This window comes from Carassius gibelio, chromosome B3 (assembly GCF_023724105.1).
Source record: "Carassius gibelio isolate Cgi1373 ecotype wild population from Czech Republic chromosome B3, carGib1.2-hapl.c, whole genome shotgun sequence".
NCBI classification, from domain to species: domain Eukaryota; kingdom Metazoa; phylum Chordata; class Actinopteri; order Cypriniformes; family Cyprinidae; genus Carassius; species Carassius gibelio.
In genome coordinates this window covers 11,174,075-11,195,575 of record NC_068398.1, presented here as the reverse complement: position 1 = coordinate 11,195,575, position 21,501 = coordinate 11,174,075, and the positions used below count along the sequence as shown (strand labels likewise).

Genomic DNA, 21,501 nt, shown 5'->3' with positions numbered 1-21,501 from the left:
AATAAAAAACTTGGGCATATTCTAAAACTCCGGTATTCGCTCCAAGTCAGATGTTTTAAATTCTGTTTATCAACAGTCTGGAAGAGAATCAAGCCACAGTGTATGTTAATAATAATGAACACCACTAAGATCATAAATTCAAATGGAGATTCAGCAAAGCTTCTTTGAAATCTCAATTTCACTTTAGCTCCAAATAATTCAAGGTGCGGACACCTCCAACTAGACCGAGCCTTACTGCCCCGAAAGCTGAACCTAATGACCCGACCAGTGTGTGGAGCTCACCTTTGCTGCCTTAGACTGACCTCTAACCCCTATGTTTGCCTGTCCCAGGGTTTACTGGCACCATGTGTCAGATCGACATTGATGAGTGCGCCAGCACTCCTTGCCAAAATGGAGCCAAGTGCGTTGACCGTCCCAATGGATACGAATGCCGCTGCGCTGAAGGTAAGCTGCTAAATGAAGATGTCTGTCTGATTGTGTGTGCCTGCTGTGAAAGAGCTTGGTGGAGCCCTTCAGGGTTCAAAGTCAAAATCATCAACACTGACTAGATCTATACACCTGAATGTAGTGATCTCAGGGTCAAATGCTTTTTGTCTATATGATCGTACTGCTGGGCAGGCTGACGAGAAGCCCCAAATCCCCCTCCTTTGCCCTGCAGACCCCAATGTCACAGGGTCACCAAGGCCGGCAGCTGCTGATGAGGGGGGTTACGCTCTGTCATCACCCCGACATCTGTTCATCTGTAACCCACAATGCATACCCACACAGCACCGTATGGCATAACCAAAACTCCCAGCATTCACTTTCACATAGTTGTGCCTGCAGGAATGGCCTGTAGGGTTTCTGGTTTTCATTTATCCAACAAATTAGCATGAACTTGAATGTGAATGTTTTGGGCTTAAGATACAGTACATACTACATGTGTCACTAGGCTTTTAGAAAGCACGTACATGGAGTTTGTGTATTGTCTGAAGCAGCCTGCTGTTTGGTATTCTCCGCGCTCCAGTTCCCCTCTGCTGAGCTGTCCCGTTAGCTGGGACGTAGGGTATTGTCCTGCTGCTCGAGGGGACAAAAGCAGGTCTGTGAGGCCTGTGAAGGGCTCTCTCTCTCTCTTTCTCTCTCATCACCACAGCCCAGCCCTGCCCTGCTACCCACAAGGCAAATGCCTTGACAGTCGGCATGGAAACCACGGGAACAGAGACTCCAAACTGTAGAACCTTTCACGAGAGAGAGAGAAAGAAGGAAACGGAGGTAGCAGACAGAAAAGAGAAAAAGAAAATGGATTGAGACTAGGGAAAGAGAAGAGACATTTTCAAATAGTAAGTAAAAAGTAAGTGGGGGCAGTCAAGGGGTGCTGGTAAAGAAGGATAAAGGGTACAAGCGAGACCGAGGAAGTATTTACACCCCAGACAAAAACAACAATAAAGGGTATTGAATCACTCATGCAGACTTGGTGAGCTACGGTGGTCATGAGCAGACAGTAAGCATATGGAAATAGTAGTAATGAGGACAATGCAGTTTCGTCTCACCTAGCTTGTGCAGTAATGGTCCGCAGAAGGGAAATTGTTCCTGACAGGCAAGAACCACAAACACAAACGAAGCTGTAGAGCAGCAGAGACTTCATGCAAATTTGATACCTCTCCATTTTTACCACTTTGCCGAGCCCTTGAGATGTCGGGCTAACAGAAAAGTACCATTCTCTGCTCATTCACCCCTACACATCTCCTCCTTGTCTCTGCAGGTTTTGAGGGAAGGCTGTGTGAAAGTAACATCGATAACTGCAAGCCTGACCCGTGCCACCATGGCACTTGCGTAGATGGCATTGCCAGTTACACTTGTAACTGTGAGCCGGGCTACACTGGCTACCGCTGCGAAAACCAGCTCAACGAGTGCCACAGCAACCCCTGCCAGAATAGTGGCAAATGTGTGGACCTAGTCAACAAGTATATCTGCCAGTGTCAACATGGCACATCAGGTGAGGGATGATGTATCAGTAATTCAGCTGTATTTGTTACATTAGGTTTTGTTTGTTACATTTTAAAGAAGGTTTTTGCTTCCCACACAGGTACCAACTGTGAAATCAACTTCGACGACTGTGCTAGCAACCCATGTGACTACGGAATATGCAAAGATGGCATAAACCGCTATGAATGTGTCTGTAAACCTGGCTTTTCTGGTGAGAAAGGGAGAGACCCCCCACCCTCTTTTTTATACAAATTAAAGTAAGCTTTTGGATTCCGGGATTAAACCCCACTATAAACTTCTCTTCCTTTCAGGGCCTCAATGTAAAGATGAGATTGATGAGTGCCAGTCTAATCCCTGTCGCAATGGAGGAACCTGTGTAGATGATGAGAACGGCTTCCACTGCCAGTGCCCTGAAGGCTTCCATGACCCATTCTGTTATTCACAAGTGGATGAGTGTGCCAGCAGCCCATGTTTGCATGGGACCTGCAGGGACGATCCTAATGGGTAAAGCTCCATAACCAACTTTAAAACCAGCAGGAAGGTATTAAATGGAGACGTGCTTTGAGTGTGACTCTTGTTTGCATTGCTCCTGCAGCTATCGATGTGATTGTGAGCCTGGATGGGTTGGTAAGCACTGCGATCTAGACCGAAACGATTGTTTGCCCAGCCCCTGCCAGAATGCAGGCACCTGTTTCGACCAGCTCAATGGTTTCACTTGCAAGTGTCGGCAGGGTTTTAGAGGTGAGATATATACATTATGTTAGTATGCATTTTATAATAAAAACAACAAAAACTGTTTTTTTTACACGTTGTTCCACTAAAAAGAAAAGATTTCCTCTCCTCTTTAATTCAACTTCTACCACTGAAAAGGGTGTAATGATTCCCCAATAAAGCATTAAAACTCCCCCTACTGCAAGTTCTTAAAAATTGCACTCTTCTTGCCAATAGCTACATTCTGACAGCTGTCTCCCATCCTCAGGTAACTTATGTCAAGTGAACATCAATGAGTGTGCCTCCAGCCCATGTCTAAATCGGGGAACCTGTATGGACGGAATCGCCAGTTTTACATGTCTCTGTGAGCCACCTTATAGCGGACCCACCTGTGCAGAGCTGCTCACACCTTGTACTCCAAACCCCTGTGCCAACCATGCTTCCTGTGTGCACACACCTGACTACCTGGGCTACCAGTGTAACTGCCAACCCGGATGGCAGGGTAAGTCACTTAAACAAGTTTTAATTCAAGTCTATAAGAACTGAGTTTGCTAAAGAATGTCTAACTTCAAGTGTCCTTCCCACCACAGGTCAGTTGTGTAACATTGACATAAATGAATGCACATCTAACCCCTGTAAGAACCGCGGGACCTGTACCAATACTTTGGGTGGCTATGTGTGCTCCTGCCGTGCTGGCTATTCCGGACCCAACTGTGAGACTGATATTAACGACTGCTCACCAAGTGAGTCAAACTCAATAGAAACCAGGTTTTTATTGCTGGTCTCGCAAATGAAAGGGTCCAACTTTTCTTCAGCACAGTTGGCGTGGTCTAATAGTGTTTTTGGTTTTGTCAGACCCCTGTCTAAACGGAGGATCCTGTACAGATGGAGTAAACTCATTCCGCTGCAGCTGTCTGCCAGGCTTCACAGGGGCACACTGTGCTACCGAGGTAAATGAGTGTCAGAGCAACCCCTGCAAGAATAGAGGCACTTGCACCGACTACGTCAACAGCTACACTTGTACTTGCAAACCTGGCTTCACAGGCCTACTCTGTGAGACCAACATACCAGACTGCACTGAAAGGTAAGTCTGTGAAGTCACTCATACCTTATAAAAGGATATGTAGCTACTAGTAGCTCATAAACAAATAATCTCCTTGTTTTAGCTCCTGTTTTAATGGAGGCACCTGCACTGATGGGATCAACGGCTTCAAATGTACCTGCCGGTCAGGATTCACTGGAGACTACTGCCAGTACGAGGTGAACGAGTGTGACTCTCAGCCATGCCTTAATGGAGGAGTTTGTCAAGATGCCCTCGAGTCATATCGCTGCTCGTGTCCAAAAGGCTACTCTGGCCCCCGTTGCCAGGTATTAATTCCAGATCATGCCATAATCGAAACATAATTCTAATAATTCCAATTCCATAATTCCAATTTTCTAAAATTAAATTAAATTAAAAAAAATATTGCAATAGTAGAATACGAATTTTAAATCAGTGATAGAATAGAATCATTAAAATAAATTATAGAATAAAATATCTCTTTTTATCTCTTTTTTTAGTATCCAGTTGATTGGTGCAGGCCTTCTAACCCGTGTAAGAATGGTGGTCGCTGCAGACAGAAAGATGCCTCCTTCACATGTGACTGTTTGGGAGGCTGGTCAGGTCGTTATTGTGACATCCCAGGAGTGTCTTGTGAGGTTGCAGCCAGACAGAGAGGTATATCAAATTGCATATGTCTTTATTTTACGAATACAGTATAAACACCTTGATAACGGTCAACGCTCTCACACACAGGACTCCAAACAGATGAGCTTTGCCACCATGGTGGACACTGTGTCAATACTGGCAACACGCACTACTGCAAATGTCCCGCTGATTACACAGGCAGTTACTGTGAGTACCAGTTTGACCACTGTGAAGACAAACCTTGCCTCAATGGTGCCACCTGTAGGAGCTACATGGGAGGATTCACCTGCGATGTGAGTCATCTTACCACTGCTACAAATAGCATATATTATCAGTGCACTAGTATAAAGCCTAATTACCTGAAGAAAAATCTCAGAACTGATATTAAACTTGAAATGCTTTTTCTCTAGTGCATGCCTGGTTATGAGGGGGACAACTGCGAGAGAGAGGTCAATGAGTGTCAGTCTCATCCGTGTCAGAATGGAGGAACCTGCATTGACCTGGTGGGACATTACATCTGCTCCTGCCCTCCAGGCACACTGGGTAAGATAGATTTCTAAAATCACGGTAAAAAAAATAAAAATACTTGACCTGGAGTAAAATGCAAAGAATCTCAGGTGCAAAAATCTAAATATATAAAACCTTAAACTTTGGGTTCGGTAAAGTTATTTGTTTGATTAATAAAACAGTAATGTTGTAACAACTTAAAATAAGTGTTTTCAGTTATAAAATAATTTTGTTTTCCTGGGAAGCAAAGCAGCCATTAATCCAGTCTTCAGTGTCTCGTGATCTTTCAGAAATCATTCTAGTATGCTTGATGTTCAATATCAGTAATTATTATTATCAATGCTGAAAACAGTTGTGCTGCATATTATTTTGATATCCTATATTTATTTAGGATTATATGAAGAACAAAACAAAAATAACATTTAAACATGTAAAATAGACCTTTTTTTAAACATTATACATTAGTCATTTTTGTTTAAAGTTTAAAGCATATTTGATGAAAGTAATAATTTCAAGATAAAAATCTTACTGACCCCTAACCTTTGAATGGTCATGTACATAGTTACACATAGGTTGGAATAAGGTTACTGTAATATTTGTATTATTACCTTTTTAGGGGTCCTCTGTGAGATAAACGAGGATGACTGTGCAACTCCCTCATGGCCTCGGGGGATGCCCAAGTGTCAAAATAATGGCACCTGTGTGGACAGGGTTGGAGGGTACAGGTGTAACTGCCCTCCCGGCTTCACTGGAGAGCGCTGTGAGGGAGACATCAACGAGTGCCTTTCCAGCCCCTGCAACCCCTCCAACAGCTTGGATTGCATACAGTTGCCCAATGATTACCAGTGCGTGTGCAAACCCGGCTTCACAGGTGAGAGATGACTAAAAACTGAAAAGCGTTTCTCTGAGTTACATATACAACATTGTAATGTGTCTAAATTCTCACTTCATCGTGTCTTCAGGACGAGGGTGTCAGAATAGATTCAGTGTGTGCGAGTCTCAGCCTTGTAAGAATGGAGGAGTATGCTCCGTGTCCAGCAGCTCACCTTTGGGATACACTTGCACCTGTCAGCTTGTGAGTATCCAGGCCTTATATCATTATGGTCTTCTTGTTTCCATCTTTACTGTACTGTTAAACTTCAAAAGCAACTAGTTGACGCCTCCTTGTCTCTTTCTCAGGGGTATGCAGGCGCTAACTGTGAGAGGAGCATGAACTGCAAAGAGCTGCCTTGCTACAATGGTGGCAGCTGTATTCCCACCTCAAGAGGTGCACGTTGCACCTGTATTCAGGGTTTTGGCGGGCCGCTGTGTCAACACCGCAGCAATGAGGGCTGCTCCTCCAAACCTTGCCGCAATGGAGGCTTGTGTACAGAGGAAACCAGCTTCCCATTTTTCCACTGCCAGTGCATCAGTGGCTGGAAAGGCATACGATGTGAACAGGAACAGGAAACCAGGCTGCTGCCACTTCCTCATCCTTGCCCTATTGCTGAATGTCATGGCAAGGCCAATGACGGTGTGTGTGATAAAGAGTGCAATTCGTTCGCCTGCCGCTGGGATGGAGGTGACTGCTCTCTGGCTATGAACCCCTGGGCACTCTGCTCAGACCCTCGCTGCTTGCGGCTCTTCAACAATAGTCAATGTGATGAGTTCTGCAACAATGCTGAGTGCCTTTATGATAACTTTGACTGCAAGAACAAAGAGAAAGTCTGCAAGTAGGTCTTGAACTAAGCTTCAATTGTGCTCCATAGGACTGTTTATGATGGTCTCTCACTAATACACTCTCTCTTCCCTCAGCCCCATCTATGAGACATACTGTACAGACCATTACGCAGATGGGCTCTGCGATCAAGGCTGCAATACTGAAGAGTGTGGCTGGGATGGACTGGATTGTGCAAAGAAGATTCCAGAAGACCTTGCGGAAGACCTGCTGGTTATTGTAGTTCTGCTGCCTCCCGAGGAGCTGCTAAGGACAAAAACTGCTTTCCTGCAAAAACTTAGTGCAATACTGCACACCACATTGCGTTTTCGCCTTGATCAGAATGGGGAATACATGATCAAACCCTATAAAGGACATGGTAAACGCAGTAAACGGGAGCTTCAACCTCAGCAAGAGGTTATTGGGTGAGTTGGGGTTGCTGAAATAATCACATTTGTAGAGCAAAATTATGTGCATTTCGACTCAGATTCGAGTTTATTGAACTTGGAGTGTTGGCCAAAATAATGCAGCTTAGTTTGGAAGCAACCTCTCAGTGAATGGCGCTTCATCCATCACTGCAATATCGAGAATAACAAACCTTTGCCCCCAAAATTTCACTAACGTGAATGTGCCTTAAATACTCTTTGGTTCTTCTGCAGGTCTATTGTATACTTGGAAATAGACAACAGGCTCTGCTCCCAAGGTTCAAATGACTGTTTCCGGAATGCTAGCAGTGCTGCAGAATACCTAGGTGCTTTGTCTGCTAGGGAGATGTTGAATTTCCCATACCCCCTGAAAGAAGTGCGCAGTAAGTATCCATACTTACACAAACTTAATTGCTTTCTTACTTTGGTCCAGCTGTAATTTATTATCATACTAATCATTTCCAATTCTCTTTCAGGTGAATATAAGAAACCGATTGAAGTTATTCCCGAATGGGGCAAGCTACTGCTAGTAGGAGTAGCTTCTCTCCTCTTGTTGGTTATCTTGATGGTGGGCATGTTGATTGCCCGCCGCAAACGTGAACACAGCACACTCTGGTTCCCTGAGGGCTTCTTCCTCAAGAAGGAAACAAGCAGTAACAAGAACCGCAGAGAACCTGTGGGCCAAGATTCCCTGGGCATGAAGTGAGTCCTTCATGCATTATTGATGCTTTTAATATACCTATTGCCAGTATAATTCATTTGAATATCCCTTTCAAAGGAACTAATTAGCATTCATGACTCTTTTTTAGACACATGCCAAAGACAGTGGAAGAGTCTCTTTTGGCAGATCACAGTGACCAGTGGATAGACACAGACTGTCCAGAGGCAAAACGACTTAAGGTGACAGACCATTTATACTTTCTCTTACGATGTATATGCGTATGCATCAATGAAACAGTTCTGTATCTTAATAATGTTGGCTTTATTTATATACAGGTGGAAGAGCCCAGTATTCTGTCTGATGGTGAGGATGCAGTTGACAGCAGACAGTGGACACAGCACCACTTGGCAGCGGCAGATATCCGTATGCCACCTTCAATGGCTCTCACACCTCCACAGGGAGAATTTGACAGCGATTGCATGGACGTCAATGTCCGAGGCCCTGGTACGATATGTTTTGCAGTTTACTCGTACTCCTTGGTTAGGTCCAGTTGTCCCAACTGATCAGTGGCCTTGCATAGATAAATTTCAGGTACAATAATAGCAAATGTATTCAAAACATTTACAACATTTTATTTCATATAGATGGCTTCACACCCCTGATGCTGGCATCCTTCTGTGGAGGTGGGCTGGAGCTAGAGGTGACCGAAGATGATGATTCAGAAGAATGTTCCGCCAACATCATATCCGACCTCATTTACCAAGGAGCATCGCTTGCAGCTCAGACCGACCGCACTGGAGAGACTGCTCTGCACCTGGCTGCACGCTATGCCCGAGCTGATGCAGCTAAACGACTCCTGGATGCTGGGGCTGATGCAAATGCACAGGATAACACAGGCCGCACACCTCTGCATGCAGCTGTAGCAGCTGATGCACAGGGGGTTTTCCAGGTAAAGTCACCTACAACCAAATATATGTGTTTATAAGTAGATATGGACTATTGAAACAGTGTCAGTTCCGATGTATAACATAATCTTGCTTTTCTGCAGATTCTGATCAGGAATCGTGCCACAGACCTGGATGCACGCATGTATGATGGCTCCACTGCTCTGATCCTTGCAGCCCGTCTGGCAGTAGAAGGCATGGTGGAAGAGTTGATCACCTGTCATGCAGATGTCAATGCTGTTGATGAAATCGGTAAATGCAACAGAAAAGAAAAAGGATACAGTTTCCTGTTCATTAAGTGAGGTTGCATTGTTTCTGATGGTTCCATTCTCTCTTGACAGGAAAGTCAGCTCTGCACTGGGCAGCAGCAGTCAACAATGTTGAAGCTACAGTTGCCTTGTTGAAGAATGGTGCCAATAAAGATATGCAGGACCTTAAGGTATGCACTTATATTCTTTTGAGGGTTTTAAAGGATTTATCTTCAGCCATGGTGTTCATTTTTACATCTATCTACTATCTTTAGGAGGAAACTCCACTATTCTTGGCTGCCAGGGAAGGTAGCTGTGGGGCTGTAAAGGTGTTGTTGGCTCACTTTGCCAACAGGGAGATAACGGATCACATGGACAGGCTTCCTCGAGATATTGCCCAGGAGCGCATGCACCATGACATAGTACAGCTACTGGATGAATATAACACTGTGAGAAGTCCGCCGGGCCATCCTGGGGCAGGTCACCACCTGTCTGGTAGCCACACCCTCTCACCACTCATGTGTCCTCCCAGCAACTTCCTCCAAGGGCTAAAAAGCACCCCACAGGGTAAGAAGAACCGTCGCCCAGGGGTTAAAGGCATAGGTGGGCAGCACGCTACAAGCCTGAAAGATTCAGCCAAAGGACGCAACAAACGGCTGTCGCTAGACATGCAGAGTGCTTTGCTGGAGAGCTCTGTCACGCTCTCCCCCGTCGACTCGCTGGATTCGCCACGCGGAGGTGCCAGCAATGCCGGCTACATCACCAATCCGACCTCACCGGCCGCCATGCCCTCCCCAGGCCTTTTCCACTCTTCCATGTCTGTCCCATCCACTCCAATGGTGCACAGCAGCATCTTGGATGGCACCAGTCCTTTTGCAGTCTCCCTAGCTCAGCTGAGCGACCTGAGTGATGGTGGGCTCTCCATGCAGGGGCGTGTGGCCATGCAAGGAGGCGGCATCAACCAAGGCCCTCACAACTGTGTGCTGAACGCCGGCCAGATGAGCCTCAACATGGGCATGGTAAGTCCAGTAAGCGTGCCATTTGACTGGCACAACCGCATGCCTCCATCTTCTCAGAGCTGTCAGTCCATGGTCAGCATTATGCATCCAGCAAGTAGCCAAGCAAGCATGATGCCTCAGACACCAACGCTGCAGCAAAGCAGCATGCTCATGCACCAGCAGCAGGTGTTTCGTAATGCCCAGCAGCCCATCCTGCAGCCGACACCCGTCTCCAACACACCCTCTATTAGCCCGGTCAAACTGCCGTCCATTGCAGAGCAGCAGCCACAGCAACTTCACAGCCACGCCCTTACCAACCCAAACCACACCCGCATGAGCTCCTCCACTCCCCCGACCCCACAACAGGCACAGCCTCCTCCAGCTTTCTACCAGCCACAGCAGCCACAGACTCAGCCACCGCAGGCCTCGGCAGCCCCTCAGGCTTCGCAAGCACAGGCTATCCCATCTCAGGCACTCCCGGCACAGGCGAGCGTAAGCACCGCAGGCCCGGAGGATTACCCCACACCGCCCTCCCAGCACAGCTACAGCTCTGCCATGGATGCGACACCCAAGCATTACCTGCATGTGCCCAGTGAACATCCTTACTTGACCCCTTCTCCAGAGTCTCCAGAGCCCTGGTCCAGTCCCTCCCCTCACTGTGTGTCCGATTGGTCTGACTCCACCCCCAGCCCAGCCGTCACGGCTCCTGCTCAGACCCAGATTTCGCATGTCCAGGAGTCCAATGGGAAGATGCAGGTGTTTGCTTGAGCAGCTCAGCCTCCCTTAAATGAATGTGACTCTGAGAGAGTAGGGTTGACAAGCATCACTCTAGAGCTTGTTTTTTACTTACCCGTCAGCCCATTTCCAAGATTTTAATTGGATTAGGATTGACTGTTTTGCATCAAGAAGACCAGCTGCTGGTATCCGCAGAAAGAAAGTTAAAGGGAAATTTGTGTTGTCTTAAAAAGAAAAGACAATTTAATGAAGTAAGACGTTCTGTCACAGATGGACTTGTTTTTTAATTATAAAAAAAGTATATGAAGAATACCACGTCTTTCATTTCAAAGACTTGGGGACACTCCTGAAACTAACAAACTTAAAAAAAAAATAGATTGAGTGAAAAGTGAAATGTTGAAGGAAATTCCTTTCTTTTTATTTATTGTCTTATGTTTTTTTCCAAACTGCCTTGGGGAGGTTTTCACCCTCTTTCTGTCTCTGTTGTGTTTAGTGACCCCCATAACGACTGCCTTACTACTCCCAATATATTACATGGGACTCATGAGGTCTCCTCAGGTTCAATGTTACTACTGTTACAAGAGGAGCTACTCATGATTTCTTAGTTTGCCTGTTCCGCCCCAGTTTCATCAGCAGCAATTGACACAGTCAGAACTTATACACCAGGCTTTTAAGTGACACACACACACACACATAATGAGATTAGAACTTTTACAAATTTTAGTGATATTTATTTAGTCTAGCTTTCAGAAACAGACTGGCACATGAAAACAGAGGTATATAGAGACCAATACAAGTGAAATATTCTGATTTAAAATGATTTTATATGTTTTGTAAAAGTATTTGTATGAATGTAGAGGGGCATCCGTGAAGCACTTCAAGGGGAAAAGCTTGAGAGAGAGAGAGAGAGAGAGAGAGAGATGGTAAGAAAACCCTGAAATCACAGTTCAGCATTTATAACAACAGTGCATAAAAGCGCCTCTCTAAAACAGGCCAGTGTTTAGAATGTTTTCAGTTTTGGCGTATCAGTGGAAATGATTTTACTGAACATAGTTTCTTAAGTGACCTCACCGACTTACATAGGCCTGAGCTGGCCAACGCTCTACCCATTCCCTCTCAAAATCCCAGCCAGTCACTGCCTTATAGTCTTGCCTTGTGTAAATTTGTTTTCTGTTTGTCTTTTTATAACCACATTTTTGGAACCACAGTTACCTGTGGAACATTGATGTATTAAGCTGTGTTATAAGGCTGCTGCTTTGCGTCACTTCTTCAGTGACAGCCAACTTCCTTTCCGCTAACATTCCTGAGCAGAACCCACCCACCAGTGCTCGTGGAGACGCTGACCGCTGCGGACCTGATCTCACCGTGTTCCTGAACCCTCACAAGCACTTCATTTCAATACTGAACAGCTGCAGCTGACACCTGACCACTACAAAGTCTTCCTCTGGGGCTTTATGGAGCCGAGGCAGTGTGGTTGATTTAGTTTAATGTAATTTGATCCCTCAGGTCCAGCATTTCCATGTGGTCTAATCATATTCCATGTCCTTTTGGTTTGGATAGCAAGCATATGTGTTGTGTGTTGGGTATGTGGCTAATGGGGTTCTAATGGTCTGCTATTGCTCTGTTACTCCTCAGGGAGGTGTTATATAGCATGCAGTGTTGTCTGCATCTTTAGCAGTTCCCACCCCATCATCCTAGACGATGACATCTGTCGTGTCTGGTCAGAAGGCGTGAGATGGGAAACGCTACCATGTAGTGATGCCCCTGGCTTTCTGTAACATGTCCGTATGTTCATCCCTTGTCAATTTTCCCAACTGTAAGACCTGCATTTAATGACACTGACAGCTGTTTTCTTGCTATCACCAAGAGGGAAACACCCATTTCACTGAATTATGGCACATAAACATTGCTTTCAGCCATACATTATTATTTTAAATAGTATTTGTGCTCATCTATACTGAATGTGCAGCTATGAAACTGTCAAATCTCCATGGACCACATTTCAAGGTTTTGGAGCCCATTCTGGACCTCTTTGTTTTCCTACATAAGTACTACTAAGCTTCGCTAACCCAACATAAGTCTTTCTTTCATTCATAACTTTTTCATTTCTCGTGATACAGTTCTCCATATATTTTTGAAATTCCAGTACCTTTCTGTAAATATGTTTCACCTTGTTTAGGTCTACTTGTTTATGAGGTCTTATGTTTCTAAGAATGAATATGTACTAAAAAGAACAAAAAGTAAATGTACTTTTTTATTAGCATTATTAAGGTGAGGATGTGACTGTGTATTGGTCTTGCATAACTAGAACAGCCATAGATATTTTCTTTTGTCTATTAATTTCCTATACTTGTTTAAAAGTAGTTTAAAATCATTGTATATAAACAGTTTTTCACAGTTTCTTTCTACAGACAAAGTTGTAAAATATGTTACTTCTAATAAAGCGGTAGAAACTACATTTCACTAATGTCTCATTCTTTTTTTTGTCTCACCTCTTTTATATTTCCATACATTCTGGATCTGTCCAGTATTTTGTTTTAGATCAGATCAACTGGGAAACTCCAGCACTTAGCCTATAAACACTGTCAAATATCAAACCAAAGCATCTAAAGATTCTCATAATTAAAATAAACTCACTAGATACTCAATGTTAATGATTAAACACCAACAGCCATTCGTGACAAGTAGGGATAACTGCAGGCTGGAGCTACAGTATGGGTGTGGAGAAAGGTCTTTGTGATTGGTCGACAAAGCTGTCTGTCAGGGTGTGGGGGAGTAGGATTCGGGCTGGGTTAAGGGTAGTTTCTGTTGTACTGATTCACCTTTTGGACACCTGTTTTCGACAGCCCCATTGTTCCAGGCTGAAGCTACCCATGTCTCATTCCTGTAGCAGAGCCTACAGGAGAATTTAAAAGCACAAACTCTAATATTGACACGCCCTCTATCGCTATTCAGTGATATTGCAGCTTCTGCATATGAAGTTTATCTGACTTGTAGGCATGAGCAGTGAGGGAAAAATCTTTGCATGGCAGGGGCAGCTGCCACAAAGACCTGCCCCACCGAGTTGTTTGTTTTTGCATGTGTTCTTTCTCATGAGAAGAGGAGCACATATGGGAAATTGCAAGCCTGTAGTTCAATTAGGCCGTTAAAGGGTAGTTCACCCAAAAATGAAAATGATCCTAGGTATCTATGACTTTCGGGGTTATATTAAAAACTATCTTTGATCTTTCAAGCTGTTTAATGGCACTCAGTGGGTGTTGCATGCATCAGTCCAAAAGAAAAAGTGTCCAATCAAAAACAAGTGTCTCACATGGCTCCGGGGGCTGAACAAAGTTATCCTGTAACGAATCGATGCGTTTTTATAAGAAAAAGAACCATATTAAAAAGATAATAATCACTTTAATCTAGCATGTGCTCACTGTTGTACAGCAGCTCCAGGCGGATGATGTATGATGCCCGGTGTTCTGTCGAGTTGTCCTACGCTGTCAGATTTTCCTACCTCCCATTAAAACAGTGGGTAGTACAATTCCACAACGAAAAATTCTACTGTAAAGTTATGGTTTATTAACGTCTACACCTACCACAACCCTAATCATACCCTTACAGTACTGCAAATACAGTAATTATGTGTTATATTCGCGGTTGTAGCTAGAAGGGATACAGCTACAGGAAACCAATACATATTATTTTCTACCAATTAGATTGCGTTTTTATTAAAGTCTACACCTACTCCAACCCTAAACCTACCCTTACAGTAAGGCAGATACATTAAATATCGTTGTTTAGCATGAGACAAAGGACGCGATATTGATGTGCGCGTGCGCAGTAAACGCGGGTAGGAAAATCTGACGGGGTAGGATAAAATGTCAGGACACCGGCTTTCCCCTTGCCTCAGAAGTGACAAACGCAGAAGTGCAGGAGAGAGATCAAAACAAACAGCTTGTGATGAAACGTGGCAAACTTAGACCTTCCCTGACTTCTTAGGTTGTCAACAGCCCTATTCGGACAGTAATTGTCTCTCATGTGCATGTCTGTATTTACATGGCAACTCATGGATTTGGTTGGCGATTGTTTTTCACAGTGCATAAACTAATCTCCAATTTCATTACATCCAATCATTTCTCCCACTTTCTGTTATGGAGCAGTGATGAAATATTGTTCTTATAAATAGCCTACTTATCAGCATTTTTTAAAACATGTCCCCCTTAGCATGCAAATTAGTTAAATGCTGTATGGTGTTCGGCAGTGGTAAAAGAAAAAATTAAAACGGTATTTTCAATAGCTGTGGATTGGGACGGCAAATTAAACTACATGATTTTGGTAAAATAGTATTTTGCCAGGGATTTTTGCACTAAAATCATCGACTAACCTATGTAAATGTTAAAAATTGCTATTCCTATGAGAAGCAATTAAATTCCAAATCTTTGGAAGAATTATTTTTACATTGAGGACATTTTTGGAAAGTCAGCGTGACATTTACACACACTCCACTTCCATAACACAATAAACGAATGCTTATATTTCAAATGTTTAAAATATCCTGCCTAAAAGATGAATGGGTCTTGCAAAAAAAGGGTTAATTCAAAATAGTCTCACATAGCATATAGCTATGGTCCTCATCTCAAATACATTCAGAATAAAACTATCATGGTTTCATTTCAATTACCTTATCTGTTGTCGTGATGCCGGTGAGCTGCAGAACTCGTGCAAACATATTTACATCGCAATGATCAGATACTTTCTTAGCTTCTGCTTTCTCACCTCTGCCATTTTGTTGTTTATTTTGAGAGTAAAACCTGTGAGACAGAACAAGCAAATCCCGGCAGCTGCAGTAGCATGATTGTGGGAGCTGCTGTTTGCATAAACTATATTATCAGCCCACATTTACATATTAATCTAAACCATGCTCTTAGTAGCATGAACAACATCTATGTTTGGTAGCCAATTTATTTCCAACATTATTTGACTTCTAAGCAAAGAACTAAAAAAGAACTTCATGAGTATATTGGGCACTGAATCGCCTTAAGTCTCTTGTACATGTGCACTAGGGCAAGCACGAGCATATAAGTTGATGGCTGCCGTTCACTTAATGTCCCCCGCTAATAAGAAGGGTTTCTGAATTCTAAATACAGCTCCTTGACTGGTAAAAAAAAAACATTACAACATGAAAAGGACACTAGAGCTGTTACACTGCAGTTTGCATCTAAACATTATGTACTTCATGTATTCATGATTATTACAGTTGTCTTGAGGTTAAAGATAGAACACTGCTTCAGGATCCAGACTTTACATTAGACATCAAATTGCAACCCGTCCTAATAGTAAACCTCTTGCTATGCTATCGGTTTTTGTTGCATTTTATTATTTGCATTGAGCACTGACCCATTTTTGGGGCATAAAACTGTCTCTGAAATGCTTTTGGAAAGTTTTTCCTCATCAGAATCAATGGAGAGCTTTTTAGGCAGCACCCATTCTCCTGTGAAGTATGCGTAGTATACTCAGACTAGCATTGAACATATGGTCATGCTGGAAGATCATTTTATAGAATGCATCTAAGGGTAGATGCCCTGTAGGGTCAGCATGCTTCATGGCAGTCAGTGGCCTGTACAAACGATTGGTCTGATGACGAAATGGAGGGTTTTTGGACACAATTAGCTGGAGAGTTTTCTGTAAGAAAAAAAATTATAAAAAAAGAGACATTTCTCTGTTAAACATGGAGCCTTAACAAATAAAAGAACAGTCCATCCACTCACTAACCTCTGCCACTTCCTTAGGTGTCTGGCCGACTGAGTAAAAAACTTCATGTGAATATTTCAGGTAGATCTGACGGAAGATGCGAGCGGTCTCCTCGTCAGTCTCTGAGAGATCCATCTTCTCTGCCTCTTCATACACTTTCTTCTCAAACTCAGTTACAACTGGGCCTGGCTCCACTAACGTCATCCTTGTGAGATATGTATAGAAGCCATACTTAAAATGCATGAATTGGATCATTTATGGATCATAAATGATCCATGGTTTATGGATCATTAACATAATATAATGCACTTAAAAAAAATACTGTATACAGTTTCAAAAAAGACAACGTTATTTAGCAACTTTGTGGTTGTTGCATGTTTACCCTTGTTAAAAAAAGTACACTATAGCATACTTGTAAATTGAGTTTTTATTATAAAAATAATATGCTTAAGTGTGAACTGAATGTAATGTTTTCGGACACTTAATTGAATGTAATATAAACTTTACATGTAATTTCAAACAATACACTACAATTAAAATTTTAATGAAGTACTATATATGTGCTTTAGTCTGTTAGTCAACACAACAATTAATTTAATTCTTTAAAGCATGACAAAAGACTTAATACTTTTAATTTGACATTATTACAAAGTGCACATTTTAAAAGTGTACTTAAATGTGTTAAGATACAGCTAAGAAAGTGTTTTTTCTTTAAGTATTTTATATTCACTTAAGTGGCCTTTTATTTGATTAATGTTATATTACCTGCACACTAGAATGGAACATTCACTAAAAATCACTTTGGGACCAGCTGATCAAAAGTGAATTTACCTCAACCTAACCCTTTTTATCAGTTTGCTAAATCTGGTTTATTGTGTACTCACTTGACATTGAACTTCATAGCTTGCACGGCAAAACTCTCACAAAACCCCTCTACAGCAAATTTAGAGGCAGCATAGACATCATTGAAAAGTAGTCCTGAAAAAAAAGTCCTCTAAATATATATATATATGATTCTTTCAGTTGTGAATGTATAGGGTTTATAATAAACGAGTTATGTGGTATTACCCTGGATTCCCAGGACGCTGCCCATCACTATGATGTGTCCACTCTGACGCCGCTTCATGTCAGGAAGCAGTTCCTTTACCAGTCTCACCAGCCCAAAGAAGTTAGTGTTGAAGAGTTCCTGCATAGCACTTACATTCTGACACTCCAAAGGACCAATCATACCCACACCGGCATTATTCACTACAAAACAGTGCAGAAGAGTCTAAATCAAACAGTATGAATTATCTCGTCAGAAACAAAGGGCAAATGTGTGTACGAATCTGTAAGATATTCATATTACAGTGTAAACTACTTCAGTGATTTTAATGGATATTTTTGAAAGTGCACGAACAAGAACAAGTTCTCTGCTCTCCTTCTGTACAATGAAAGTGTTATGATTAGAAGTCTAACGCAATGTTTTTATTCACATTAAATATGAACTCAGTCCTATTAAAAATGTTATGGCATGACACCCATATCTATTAAGTAAACTGACAGGTTTATTTATGCACAGTTAATAGATTACATTATTAGGTTACTTTGACCACCCCCCATATAGATCAACATAAAGGTGAGATGCTAAATATTTCATAATTCAGTTAATGCGTTTGGGAATGTTTAGAATAAAAAGGAAAAAATACAAATAAAACATAAGTGCTGTTGTGGCTGCTGTGTGTCACAAAAATGTACTATTACTATTGAAAAGCTTTTAGTCAAGTCAAAAGACTCATTCAAATTTTGGTTATAGTGCTATGAAGCTGCATTGCTCAGAAACATAGATACCCAACACATCCACTTGTCGATCTGGTAAGCTGTTGACACAGTCTCTGATGGAGTCCTCACAGGTGGCATCCAGCTGTCGGATCTCCAGCGATCTGTTGAGGGATTTTCCAGCTGCTCTCTCCAGAGCTTCTCTCTTATCCAGGTCCCTCATAGTGGCCACAACTAACTCAGGCACAATCAATAGTAAGACTTAAAACTTAAAAATATTAGTACCTCATATTACACTTACCTGTTCATTATCTAATGTACTTTCTGTAAGAATATTGCTCCATCCTTAATGAATAACCATACAGGAGCAAATGAGTAATACAGCATTAACATATGATTAACTAACAACAAACTTCACTTAACCACTTAGTAGCCTAAGTAATACCACTCACTTAAACGCAAAAAGGTTTTTTTTTTTTTTGGGCTAATGACTCAAAATGTTCCAGTATGATACAGTGTTAAGTTCAGAGGAAAAGCAGAAAATTGACCATAGGAGTAAGTTGCAAAGAAAACTGCAATTTAATATCAGTTTCTTTGAAATTGTACATAGTCTGTTATTTTTTTTAAAAATGATAAAAATAAAATAAAATGCACTAATTATAAACATATTATTATGCACTGATTCTGTAAATGGTTAAATGTTAATGTCAAAATTAAATTAAGTAGTTACTACAATATTAAGTTGTTTTACTTCTTTGTTCCTTTGCTAGTTATTTATCACTGAAGGAACAGTATTAGAACTGTTCCTTTAAAATGTTGTTATATACACATGCATATTTATAAAATTCTAAGAGGCGTTTTACATTCATATGCAGTCTTCTTACCTTTGAAGCGCCTTAATTTATCTTTTGCGAGACGGACAGCCAACGCCAAACCAATTCCAGAGGAGCATCCTGTCACCAAAACCTTTCGTGTCCCCATATCTTTCGTTCAAGGATTAATTTCTAATCTGAAATCACTTACAGAGCATTAAACTTTAGTAGCACTATATTTGCCATAGCTGATGATCATCATCTTTTGGTGCGTTATATCTCAGTTACACATATAGCCATACTTATGTAAATATATTGCAACACATAACAGCAGTGCAACGTACATTTACAAGCTCTTAAAAATACAGAAATCAGTAAGCACACTGTAACAAGAGCCCTGAATTAAAGTTTCCCATTTTTCGTGCTAGTTGAACATTTAAAGGGAACATAAATTAGAATTTAGAAAGGTTTCTGATTAAATCTTAATCAGATTTTCTCATCACGGGAGCGCGCCTCATGAGTTTGTTTGAACTGATCTGTAGAGATTTGATACATTTCAAATCTAAAACCGCATGACGACAAGTTTTATGTTTTATAAAGGTCGTCACGTTTTAATAAGCGTTAAAAATGACAGTGACGACAGTTGCACTGCGTGAAAACAAAACATAAGATACAAAAGCACACAACCTGTTTGACAGACCTCTTGCAAACCATAAACTCCTTTCAGTCGGAAAGCACGAGTTCTGCGCGAGAGCGGCACTGTGAAAACAAGTCACGTGCAGAGCTGCGTTCAGAGAACCCTGGGATTTGAAGTCATTGAATGTATAACAACAAAAACAAAAATAATACTAATACTACTACTAATAATAATAGGCTAGTAATAACAAATATTATTATGATTATCATCATCATCAGGCATATAGAATAAAATATATATCATAAACTATTTTGAAGCTGTATGCTTTGCTGACACATCAATTTAAATGAAGTGTTTATTGAAAATGACATTTGGAAATCATTAAATAAAATACATTTCAGCTACTATAAAAAATACATTCGTATTATATATAGGGTCTCACCTCAGTCATGCATTGAGGGTGGAAGAGAGTACTGGTTGTCCCTGAGACCCAGGACTCATACCCACAACCTTTTGTTTACAAGTCCAAATCTCTAACCATTAGGCCACGAGTATCCCACATTCTTTTTAGAACCATATGTATTATGTGCCGTTGCCCACGTTTTAAGTTGTTTTTTTTGTATCGACTTCACGTTTTATTTATATATAGAGCAGGACGAGGAAGACAAGTCCAGTTTGAATGATGACCCTGTAGTTAATGTATAGTGCAGGTGACTTTAAGCAGTTTATGTACATTAATGAAAAGAGCAGGTGTAGCTATAGTATTTTGTAGCAAAAAAAGTATAATGGGACATGGAAGTCACAGTTTAAATTTATGAATGACATTGCATTAGTTCACAAAACAACAATGATTAAGCATTGAAAGAAAGCCATTTGTTATCTAATGCAATGAAATTAAGTGTGATTGGGTCACTGTATAATTCAGTTTTATTCATTAACACATTCTCGGCACTTATATAGAATGTGGTTATGGAACGCAAAGCTGATGAAAAACAACAGGTAACATCACAACCATCTCCTAAAAACCTGCAAACATTATTTGTTATGTTACATGATCTCTGTAAAATGAAAGTACCAGTTACCGCAGTCTACTTTACAGTTTTTAATTGTATAATGGAGATAGTCATTAAAAATTTCTAGGAAGAAAAACCTGCCAAGTCATCTGGATCCAGTGGTGCCAGTCAGTTAGCACAAGTAAGAAGGAGTTTCCCTCTTTGGATTTGGATTTACAGGATCAATAAAACATCATGTTACACCATAGTCTTATTGCATCACTCCTGTCCCACTTCAGGCACCAGCCAAGAAAAAAAAACAATGATGATACTGATATAGCGGTTAGTTGCATTAAGCTGTTTACTTGAATTATCAATTGCACTAAGGCTAATACTGAAGAACTGTATGTGGACTATAAGCAATGTGAACTAACATGCACAGACATGCTTGCAGGAGCTCGGGGCGCATCTATGAGTTCTGCCACTAACAGAGGAGAACAAACTAATGTTTGACCAGGCTCAGGCAAACCAGATCCCTTCTGTCATACATCAGTTATCCTGCGAGTCATATGACAGGGACTGGTGGCGACGAGTGCCTCAGAGGAAAAGGGTATGATGTCTGACCACACCTTACAAGATAAAATCACATTCACTCTGTGCTTTTCCCAGATTTAGCAGTCATCTTTGTGCTTTTGACTTATCAAAGTTATATCGATGCAAAAATAAGTATGACCCTGTGCCAGCCAACAAAATGTAGGGTATAGCAGAGTTTAACTGTCCAAACTGCTTGCGGACCTTCAAGTAAGACATTATGTATGCTGTACTGTATTGCTGTTCTTTAGTTTTTAATGGCATTTTTTTCTCTTCTGCGTATGACAAGGAGTATTGTAGTAACATATGTTTCTGGTAGGGGTTTTGGTCGGATGGATGGATGTTCTCCTTGTTATGGCTGTCGCTCAGCCATTTTCCCCACAAAGGTTCTATCACCA

General features: G+C 41.6%; 2 protein-coding genes across 5 annotated transcripts in view; one reads left to right on the top strand and one right to left on the bottom strand.

Annotated features, from left to right (window-relative positions):
- The window catches only part of notch3 (notch receptor 3), a 31,206-nt gene extending 18,166 nt beyond the window's left edge, over positions 1 to 13,040 (top strand). The window contains exons 10-33 of the mRNA XM_052550214.1: positions 331 to 444; positions 1,742 to 1,975; positions 2,066 to 2,176; positions 2,277 to 2,469; positions 2,561 to 2,706; positions 2,945 to 3,178; positions 3,267 to 3,419; positions 3,532 to 3,760; positions 3,843 to 4,044; positions 4,237 to 4,393; positions 4,472 to 4,656; positions 4,774 to 4,906; positions 5,487 to 5,741; positions 5,833 to 5,945; positions 6,050 to 6,582; positions 6,665 to 6,991; positions 7,226 to 7,374; positions 7,468 to 7,693; positions 7,801 to 7,891; positions 7,988 to 8,156; positions 8,297 to 8,601; positions 8,701 to 8,848; positions 8,938 to 9,035; positions 9,120 to 13,040. Coding sequence (XP_052406174.1) covers positions 331 to 444; positions 1,742 to 1,975; positions 2,066 to 2,176; positions 2,277 to 2,469; positions 2,561 to 2,706; positions 2,945 to 3,178; positions 3,267 to 3,419; positions 3,532 to 3,760; positions 3,843 to 4,044; positions 4,237 to 4,393; positions 4,472 to 4,656; positions 4,774 to 4,906; positions 5,487 to 5,741; positions 5,833 to 5,945; positions 6,050 to 6,582; positions 6,665 to 6,991; positions 7,226 to 7,374; positions 7,468 to 7,693; positions 7,801 to 7,891; positions 7,988 to 8,156; positions 8,297 to 8,601; positions 8,701 to 8,848; positions 8,938 to 9,035; positions 9,120 to 10,610 — 5,996 coding nt within the window. The 3' untranslated portion in view covers positions 10,611 to 13,040. The remainder of the gene's footprint in view (positions 1 to 330; positions 445 to 1,741; positions 1,976 to 2,065; positions 2,177 to 2,276; positions 2,470 to 2,560; positions 2,707 to 2,944; positions 3,179 to 3,266; positions 3,420 to 3,531; positions 3,761 to 3,842; positions 4,045 to 4,236; positions 4,394 to 4,471; positions 4,657 to 4,773; positions 4,907 to 5,486; positions 5,742 to 5,832; positions 5,946 to 6,049; positions 6,583 to 6,664; positions 6,992 to 7,225; positions 7,375 to 7,467; positions 7,694 to 7,800; positions 7,892 to 7,987; positions 8,157 to 8,296; positions 8,602 to 8,700; positions 8,849 to 8,937; positions 9,036 to 9,119) is intronic.
- A 2,272-nt stretch (positions 13,041 to 15,312) lies between these two features.
- On the bottom strand, positions 15,313 to 19,680 carry zmp:0000001048 (retinol dehydrogenase 8). 4 transcript variants are annotated; one of them, XM_052550215.1, is made up of 7 exons: positions 19,571 to 19,680; positions 18,956 to 19,089; positions 18,144 to 18,305; positions 17,382 to 17,561; positions 17,198 to 17,291; positions 16,335 to 16,518; positions 15,313 to 16,244 (listed from the first exon to the last, which is right to left on the bottom strand). In XM_052550215.1, exons 2-7 carry the CDS (start codon positions 19,050 to 19,052, stop codon positions 16,035 to 16,037), a joined length of 927 nt encoding a protein of 308 aa, XP_052406175.1. In that variant the 5' UTR covers positions 19,053 to 19,089; positions 19,571 to 19,680; the 3' UTR covers positions 15,313 to 16,034. The 4 variants fall into 4 exon arrangements, with proteins under 4 accessions (XP_052406175.1, XP_052406176.1, XP_052406178.1 ...); XM_052550216.1 differs by having other exon boundaries at positions 19,584 to 19,609; XM_052550218.1 differs by having other exon boundaries at positions 18,144 to 18,416; positions 18,956 to 19,621.
- Between the last annotated feature and the right edge of the window lie 1,821 nt (positions 19,681 to 21,501).

Excerpts from the sequence above, each read along its gene's own strand:
- zmp:0000001048 (XM_052550215.1), bottom strand. The coding sequence starts at position 19,052 with ATGGGGACACGAAAGGTTTTGGTGACAGGATGCTCCTCTGGAATTGGT. Across the intron at positions 17,292-17,381 it reads CAGCGTCCTGGGAATCCAGG|GACTACTTTTCAATGATGTC; the intron begins GTAATACCACAT and ends CTTTTTTTTCAG. Across the intron at positions 16,245-16,334 it reads CACCTAAGGAAGTGGCAGAG|AAAACTCTCCAGCTAATTGT; the intron begins GTTAGTGAGTGG and ends TTTTTCTTACAG.